Source organism: Medicago sativa, chromosome 6 (genome assembly GCF_051527215.1).
Source record: "Medicago sativa cultivar Bolivia chromosome 6, Bolivia_mono, whole genome shotgun sequence".
Lineage (NCBI taxonomy): Eukaryota > Viridiplantae > Streptophyta > Magnoliopsida > Fabales > Fabaceae > Medicago > Medicago sativa.
This window is the reverse complement of record NC_140754.1, coordinates 74,549,586-74,559,484: the sequence shown is the minus strand read 5'-3', so window position 1 is coordinate 74,559,484 and position 9,899 is coordinate 74,549,586. Positions and strand designations below refer to the sequence as shown.

The following is a 9,899-nucleotide window of genomic DNA, read 5'->3' as shown; positions in this document are numbered from 1 at the left end:
GCGGGAAGAGGACGGTGGTGCGGAGACGAGGTTTCATCGCACCACCACTCCGGAGATCTACATTGAGATCGGCGGCCGGTTTTGGATACAGGGAGGAGAAGATTTGAAAGCCTAGAGAGAAGTCAGAGAAAAATTTCTAGAGAGAGAAGTTTTTATTGTCTTTTTTTTTTTTGTAGCGAAGATAATAGCTATTGTATAACATATAACATAGCAGCATGATCCAGAATTAGTTAAAACCAGTGATAGTTGCATGAAGTTTAAAGAGCTTTGGCATTGACATTGTAAATAAACCAAAAGTTCAGCTCAATGACTAGGTCCGTTCCCGAAAATTTAGAGGCCCAGTTGTAATCTTGAGAATTTTCGTTAAAAAGAATTGAAAAAAAAAAAAATCAAACACCACTTATAATAAACAATTACGTTGTGAGTCAGGATCCGTTGACACATCGTTGACACCAAATCTTAACCGTTTATTTTATTTGATCAAAGGCTCTTATTTTTTTTTGAGTAAAGCGAAGTTTTATTAATTCATAAGGTCATTGAAATACACATCAGTTACTGCTAGTGGCACCTCCTCAATCCATACCACATTAGGCTCAGTATGGGCTAATTGGGCCATTCTATCAGCTACCTTATTACCTGATCTATGAGTGAATCTAAAACTACACTTGTCAAAAAAAGATTGGATGTGCTGGATTTCCTTAACAATGAGACTAAGATAAGATCTATCTTGTATGTTGCTATTTTGAATCTGTCGAATCACTTTCTCACAGTCTCCTTCAAAGATGACTCGCCGAAAACCACACTCTTTAGCCAAGCTCATCGTTTTCCATAGTGCACATGCCTCTGCAGTTGTAGCATCCTCAAAACCTGGTAACCTCCAAGTGGCAGCAGCCATTACCAATCCAGATTCATTTCTAATAATAGCTCCGAGACCCCACATGTTTTTAACCTGCATGTTTGCATCACAGTTGGCTTTGACAAAGTCTGGGTCGGGCTTAATCCAACGAGGGTTGTGGTTTGTGGATCTTTGAGGTAGAGACCTTCCAGCTTGGTTCCTTGGAGACGTAGTGGAAAGGATTGACGAAGTGGCTGCGTTTGGCAAGTTAGCATTGTAATACTCCTGTATGCTTTTGTAAGCGCACTGAATAATCTCATCTTCAGGTAACATTTTCTCTTCAAAGATACTTAAATTCCTAGCGTGCCATATAGCATAGATGATAGCTGCTGTTTGTATTATGATTTGTTCGTCGTTGCTTAGGATGAAATCGAATAACCAGTCTTCAAACCTTGTATCTGGATAATCCTGAAATTTGATATTAAGATTAGACCCAAACCATACTCTCTGGGTGTTAGAGCAGGTCATGAAAGTGTGAGTGATAGTTTCCACTTTAGCATTACACCTGGGGCATAATATTGAACATGTGTTGCCCCTCTTACTGAGTTCACTACGCACAGGGAGAGCTTGATTGAGAACTCGCCATAGAAGAGATTTGTGTCTCGGAATAGTACGCAAAGACCAAAGTTTCTTCCAAACAGGTTTGAAACTGTTACTGGTTGTAGGGGTGGTGAGGGAATTAGATTGCCATCCCTTAATGGTTCTATAACCAGTTTTGACAGTGTAGCTGCCTGTTAGGTCGTACATCCACATTAATTCATCCATATGGGCATTGTTGATCAGAGGGAGTTGTTCTATATGGTCTTTATCTATAGGTTGAAAAAGATCATTTAAGATGTCAGAGTTCCAATTAGGGGGGTCCTGATTCATAAGATCATGAACCATAGTAGCTTGAGGTTGGGCATCTGGAGTTGTTATAACTTTAAAGTTATTGTGCATTGGTATCCAGTTATCCTTCCACACCTGAATATTATTACCATTACCTACTCTCCAGCAGGAACCCTTATTTATGATCCAGATAGAGGAGTGGATACTTCTCCAAGCATAGCTAGGATTGTATCCAATAGAAGCTTGAAGGATATCAGATTGAGGGTAATATTTAGCTTTATAACACTTAGCAATGAGGGAGGTAGGATTGGTGTGAAACCTCCAGACCTGTTTGGCCAGCATAGCCAGATTAAAATCTCTAAGGGTTTTAAACCCCATACCACCTTCATGTTTGGACTTGAAGAGGTTTTCTTTTTTAGTCCAATGGATCTTATTCTTGGAACCTGTAGTTCCCCACCAAAATGAGCAGACAGCTTTCTCAATCCTGGAGCATAGACTTTTGGGGAGTAGGAAGCAACTCATGTAATAGGTAGGAATGGCTTGGGCTACTGCCCTTATAAGTACTGCCCTTCCTTCAAAGGAGAGGCTCTTCTCCTTCCAACCCTTTAATTTTTTCCAAATCCTATCCATTATGAATTGAAAATCCTGCTCTTTGGACCTTCCAAATTGAGTAGGTAAACCAAGGTATTTAGTGATGTAGGGACTGATTTTGACAGGGAGCTGCTCCTGAAAACTCTTTTTGAACTCATGGGAAATGTTGGGACTAAACACCATCTCTGACTTGTCCAAATTAATCTTCTGCCCTGAAACTTCTTGATATTCTTGCAGAATATTCATTATAGTTGCAGCCTCTTCTAATTTGGCTCTACAAAATAGAATACTATCATCAGCATAGAGTAAATGAGTGATAGCAGGGGTATTAGTAGCTATAGAAATGCCCTTAATATGACCTTCCTGTTGGGCTTTATTAATCAACCCAGAAAGCACTTCAGCACAGATAATATAAATATAAGGAGAGAGGGGGTCTCCTTGTCTAAGGCCTCTTTGAGGCTGAAAGGAAGCAGTAGGTTGGCCATTGATAAGGATAGAGAAGGAAACACTATTCATACACTTCATAATAGTCTCAGTAAGTTTCCTAGGAAAACCCATACTGATAAGGGTTTGATTAATGAAATTCCACTCTAGGCTATCATAGGCTTTGGCTATGTCCAACTTAATACCAACAAAACCATTTTTTTTCTTCCTGGGCTTTTTAATGTAGTTGAAAGTTTCAAAGGCAATAAGAGAATTGTCAGTGATTAATCTACCAGGAAGGAAAGCACTTTGATACTCATTGATGATATTAGGTAAGACAAGTTTAACCCTATTGGCCAAAGTTTTAGTAATGATTTTAAGGATGACATTACATAAACTAATAGGCCTATAGTCAGAAGGATAGGAGGGAGAATTGTGTTTGGGTATAAGACAAATGAAGGTGTGATTAATATCCTCAATATTTCCTTCATTATTAAGAATGTTAAGAACAAAATCCAGAATATTAGTGCCTATGATATCCCAGTAATGATGGTAAAAATGACCAGGGAGGCCATCAGGTCCTGGAGCAGAGTTGCCCTTATGGGACTTGATGGCTTCAGTGACTTCTTTAGCAGTAAAATCAGTATTAAGAGTGTTAAAGTCACTAGAAGAGATTCTATTTTTAACCACATTTAAGATATCAGGATTAATATTGTGGGTATTGGTGGAGAAAATATTATGGAAGTAAGTTAAAAAGCAAGAATGAATGTGCTCACTGTCCTACCAAGTCTTGCCCATAGAATCCTTGATATTGTGAATTTCGTTCTTCCTTTTTCTCTGGCTGGCTTTATTGTGAAAAAACTTGGTGTTTAGGTCACCTTGTTGTAGCCAGTGAGCTTTAGCTCTCTGAGCCCACCAAGTTTCCTCCTTATTAAGTAAGTCCCCCAGGTTTATTTCAAGGTCCTTAACTTTAAGGATACATTGCTGGTCAGGGACTTTGTTTTTTAGACAACTAAGTTGCTCTTGCAGACATCTGATTTGTCTAGGAATTTCACCATGCTTATCTCTTCCCCAACTGGATATTTTCTCCAGCACATAGTTGAGTTTGTTGGGACTGGGACCATAGCTGTTGTTCCATGCTTGCTTGACAATCTGCTTGCTCTCTTGATCTTGTGACCATATGTTTTCATATCTCCTAATTCTGACTTGTCTAAAGTTGAAATTGTGGGCTTTATCCTCATGAAATTCCAAGAGGATTGGATTGTGATCAGAGGTATATCTAAGAAGGTGTTTGTTGATGTATCTAGGAAATAGAGTAATCCAATTTGAATTAGCAAAGAACCTATCAAGTCTTTCTTTAATATGGATGTTATTAGGTTGATTATTAGCCCAGGTATATTTATTACCATGATAACCAAGATCCATTAAATCACAAGTATTAATAGTGTCATTAAAGAGTTTGGTGAGATGATAGTCTAGTCTATTACCCCCTAATTTTTCAGAGCTGTTAAGCAAAAGATTAAAATCTCCAAAAAGGAGCCATTTGTCATTATTTCTAGATTGATAGAGATCTCTTATAGCATCACAGGTTAAATGTTTCTTAGATGTGTAAGGATATCCATAAAGACCAGTAGCATACCAAAACAAATTATTATTACAAGTAGTAATGTACATATCAATGAAAACTTTATTAGAATTGAGGACATCAATTTTTATTACATCATTCCAGATAATAGCAAGACCCCCTGATCTATGACCGTTAACTATAGAGCAATCAATCATGTGAATATTATGTAAAGGACCACAGTTTAGATTATACTTAGCTTTTGAGTCGGACTCTTTTAACCTAGTTTCCATTAGGAAAACTATATCAGGGCAGTGGCTTCTAAGGAGCTTTTTCAAAGCTCTGACTGCAGAGGGGCTGCCCAGCCCTCTGCAGTTCCAAGATAAGCATTTCATATCTGTTGGCTGACCTTACTAGTAAGGCCTGCCAATTCTTTTTCAGTTGTGTCCATATGCTCCTCCTGGACTCCTGTAATTCCAAGCTTCCTTTTCATGTTTTTTGTGGTAGCTTCCTGACCATTGTGTTGATAAGTAGTAATAGCAGCATTTCCTGAGCTGAGTGATAGAGTCATTGATCCAGTCTTCTGGGGTGGTGTAAAAAAACAAGAAGATGGTTGCTGAGCTTTGTTGATGTTAGCATTAGTTCCATGATTATTAGCTCCATGTTTAGAAATCTTCATCGCAGCCATTTGATCCATAAGCCCTTTGATCAAAGGCTCTTATATTTCTATATGGTGTGTATTTAAACAAAATTAATTAATTACAAAATCACATGTGTCAAATTCTGTTAGTGTTCGACACGTCTTTCATAAGATGCATAGGTGAGTAGGTCAACGGGCACTTCTATTTCTATTTCAATTGTGATTTGAAAAAATCATAGAACAAATGGAATTAAAATAATAACTCACATTACAGTGAAAACTTTCTATTATAATATTGGTAACATATTTGGCCATTTATCTTATTTAAGAAAAATTAATTTTATAACTTGGTTCTTATCATCTCTCATAATAGTGATAAACTTATTGGGTATATCGGTTTTTTTAGGGGTTATTTGTCACAACTGAAACAATATCACTATAAAAAAAATCAAAAATCATTCGGTTTGAAATTAAGAGTCCAATGATCGTATTGATCTCACTGCCAAATGCATCTGTTGGAACACTATTTGATCTTTCATCAAGTTTAAGAAGGTTTTAAATACGGGTCTGTTACCGAAAAAACGGCCGCGACAAAAAGGTATAGGTAGCCACCGACACCGTTTTTACTTGTTTTCAGAGTGAGATGAAAAATCACACCGAAACGCCCGTTACGACCGTGACAAAATGCCGATACAACCGTAAAACTCCGTTACGAATGTGACACGCCATTATGGAAGCGAAAAACACAACATCGTTCATAAGGAAAAATAGATAATGAGAGATTGTGATGAGTCAATAGTATCTAATAATTCTTTCTTCGCCTATTTTCGTGTTGTATAGTGTTGTAATGTTGTAGTTATTATATTTATTTCAACCATCTTATAAAATATAAAATAATAGTTCAATTTAAGTTATTATATATTATATGATATAGAATAAATGATTTAATAATATTTTTAATTTGCATTGTTGCGATTAATTCACACCGCGACGACCGTAATCTGTAACGCAGCACACGTAACAGCCAAAATTGCGACAACCTTGACGCGAACGCGAACGAGACCGCGACCGTTATTTAAAACCTAATAGATATGTATAGGCATATTAAGTTTATCTTAGGATCTCTAAGAAAAAAAATAAGTTTATCTTAGGTGCTCACATTGAATTCTTATTATGCAAAGACAAATCCAAGTCAATAAATCTTATCCCTTGCCATCCTTGCCTTCACCAAATCCCAAAGAATTAATTTCTATATTAACTTGCCATGTAGCTAGATTAATTAGTCGCCAAAAAAAAAGCAAACCTTTCATGTTTTCAAATCGAACCTGATAGTAATATTTGGTGTTATAAACCACAGGATCTTTGTTATGAAGAAAAAATTCAGGATATCAAATACTCAATTCATAAAGAAAGCAAAACAATATTAATGAGGAATCAGGGATAAACATTTAGCAATTACCTTGAACATCATAAACTCATGCAATCTATACCATGCATCATTTATGAGTTCGACCTTGTATAAGAAAGAATCACAGAAGCAACGTGACTAAGTAGGAATTACCTTGAACAACAATGAAGATTGGATCCAATTGATGATGTCGAAAGAAATTAATTACTACGCATGTAAGTTATTTTACACATGCATCCAATGATGTGTTGACACATCATACAAATATTTTTAAAACTGACATGTTGGTGCAGTTTAAAAACAAAAATCCCTTTTTTACTTCAGAATCTGTGTTAAGTTATAGTTTTTTTACACATGCATCCATCGTTGATAATAAATAGAATCTATGTTCAGTTCGATCATCAATTACTTATGTCCTCCTAATTATCTAGACTAATCAAATTGGTTCCAATTAGTACCTGTTATTACATCAACATATCAATGAGGTTAGTACCGAAGATTAGACGGCTATACCTTCCATCCTATAGAACCAGTGCAAATTTGATTTTGAATTTGGTGTTGTTTGATTAAACTATTGAGTATGTAAATTCATATAGATCATATGGTATTTGGAAATGAGAAAAATAAACTATTATAAGGAGTTAAGAGAAAAACTTTCAAGGATGACCAATTGAATTCTACCATTCAAACCTTGTCTTATATGATCATTTAGTTTAAGATAGTGGAAACCTAAATATCTTTTTTGTAACTATGAGCAATTAATGATACATGTTATTTTAAATTGACATAAACTGAAGAGTTCAACGTCTAAGAGGCGCCAGATAAAGAAGCATAATGGAGCCATACAAATAGTCCCACATTGACAGGATGTACTAGTATGAGAGTGTTTATAATCGTCTGGGTGCCTTCCCAATATGATTGAGTAATGGGATTGCATAAATGAGTTATCCATTTTGGGTTACTGTTTATGATGTTCCATTCTCTCTTTTTGTTTTCGGTACCATTCTCTCTTTTTGTTTTCGGTATATTTATATTTTTGGGTTAACAGTGTTTTACCTCTGTAATATAAGCCATTTCGGTTTACCCTCCTGTAATTTTTATTTTTTAGATTTCATCCTTGTAATTTGAAAATTCTTTGGTTTGGATTTTCATGACATAAAATTACAAAATTTATGGTACTTTCGCCTCCTGTAATTAGAATAAATTTTGGTTTATCTCCTGTCATGTCATCAATTTATTACGGTCAAAATTCATGAAGGGGGTAAACCGAAAATATTCAAATTACAAAGATGAAATCTAAAAAAAATTAAATTACCGAGGTAAAAACCGGAAATGGACTATATTACAGGGGGTAAAGATTAACCCTTTTTTTTAAACAAAATGTAATTTTTATTTTTTAGATTTCATCCTTGTAATTTGAAAATTCTTTGGTTTGGATTTTCATGGCATAAAATTACAAAATTTATGGTACTTTCGCCTCCTGTAGTTAGAGTAAATTTTGGTTTATCCCCTGTCATGTCATCAATTTTTTACGGTCAAAATTCATGAAGAGGGTAAACCGAAAATATTTAAATTACAAAGATGAAATCTAAAAAAAATTAAAATTACAGGGGTAAACCGGAAATGAACTATATTACAGGGGGTAAAGATTAACCCTTTTTTTAAACAAAAAGGTTAATCTTTACCCCCTGTATGGATCTTACTGAGTTTGTTTTAAAAAAAGGGTTAATCTTTACCCCCTGTAATATAGTCCATTTCCGGTTTACCCCTATAATTTTAATTTTTTTTAGATTTCCTCTTAATAGCAGTTTTCGCCCCTAACTTTCACGAAGTTGCGATTTTGGCCCCCTAAGAAAAAAACTACAAAACCGCCCCTTAAGTTTTGCAACTGTAGCAGTTTTGTCCCCCCAAGGCAAAAAAAAAATAAAAAAAATAACACGTGGCACCTCAGTTAGGGTGCCACGTCAGCGTGGACCGAGTCAAAATTGGCCTTGGGGCCAAAACTGCTACAGGTGCAAAACATAGGGGGTGGTTTTGTAGTTTTTTTTTTCTTAGGTGGCCAAAATCCCAACTTTGAAAAAGTTAAGGGGATAAAACTGCTATTAAGCCTTAAATATATATTGATGCATTTTGAAACTAAATTTTAAAATAAATTTGAAAAATAAAGGTATGTTTTTAGCAAAGGGAAGGGATTCCAGTTTCAAAAAAGGCGTAGATGGAACTAGGCGAACATTGTAGTGATATGCATTCAAAATGGATGAGATGAATTTAATCTAAATGAGTATTTTTTTTTTTACAAAAACAAAAGATATTCATTCATTCATATTGATAGAATACATCAAAGCCAATAACATGATCAATATCGCTAAAAACGTAAACGGTGAATCTGCGAACAAACTCACAGCACCCAAGTTAATAGCATTCAACGGCAAAATGCCTACAAATAATATGATAAAATTTAAATCACCAAAATACTCATGCTTCTGGATCTGCAACGTTGACGCCCAAATCATTGATTGAATTTGTGATTGTCTGAAGTTGATCTTTCAATACGAAGCAAACGAACACCGCACAACAAAAGATGTGAAATCAAACAACGCCGCACAAGACGATGAACAACACAACGTCGCACTAAGACGACGAAATCACGAAAAAACACAAGAAAAACTTGATGTATGTGGAGATCACTTATTAAGATTGAAAGAAAGGGGAAAAGAGATGCACATGGGTGATTCTAGCTCAAAAATTGACCTAAAATCACCCCTCCTCGATGTGTGAAAGAGGAAGAAAACTTAGAGAGAAGACAAAGTTGTGATTAATTTGTACGCTTAATATTGTAACTACTCTAAATGAGTACTATTACTATTTGCTTATATATAATAATTTACAATTGTAACATTTCATATATTTGATGAATGAAAAGTTGTATTGTACTGGGCTTGAGAGCTTATAAAACAAAGTTAAATAAGATCAAATAGGGAGACGGAGCAAACTTTAATCCTAGCAGATGGTAAGGTAATAAGATTAATATCCTCACCTAACTTCTTAAAAAAGAAGGTGAACGTCTAAAAATTTAATTCTTAGAAGAGAAAACGAGAGCTTGAAGAAGCAAATGAGCTACTATATCTGATCAATTTTCATATCTTCAAGTATTAAAGATAAATGAGTGTCTACGGAAAGGACATTAAAAATGTTCCACATCGATAAACACAAATGTTATGATGGGGTTTATGAACTTCATATCGCAATGTTATTGATAGTCTGATGAATGGTTATCAATGAAATTTGATATATATGCAAAAGTTGTTGAAAATCTCTTCATTGATTTTTTTTTTTTTTTTTTTATAATCAAAATGCGTTTATTTCGACAAATATTTGAAAACTAGCACGCGGCCTTTACTAGATAATGGAAAACCTCATTTAGTTGTTTTCAAACAAACTCACACTTTGCTAAATAATGTCCCTTCGGAATTAAGAATGGTCTTAAGAGCATAGTCCCTTCGGTAAATTTCGTCTTTTCGGAAATAAGAGTATTCTTAAGATCATTGTC

The 9,899-nt window shown here is 35.1% G+C and overlaps 1 protein-coding gene across 1 annotated transcript; it reads right to left on the bottom strand.

Annotated features, from left to right (window-relative positions):
- Positions 1-520: 520 nt before the first annotated feature.
- On the bottom strand, positions 521-4,696 carry LOC146916803 (uncharacterized). Its single transcript, XM_085721743.1, has 2 exons — positions 3,600-4,696; positions 521-3,413 (listed from the first exon to the last, which is right to left on the bottom strand). The coding sequence occupies exons 1-2, from the start codon at positions 4,694-4,696 to the stop codon at positions 521-523; spliced, it is 3,990 nt and encodes a 1,329-aa protein (XP_085577869.1).
- Between the last annotated feature and the right edge of the window lie 5,203 nt (positions 4,697-9,899).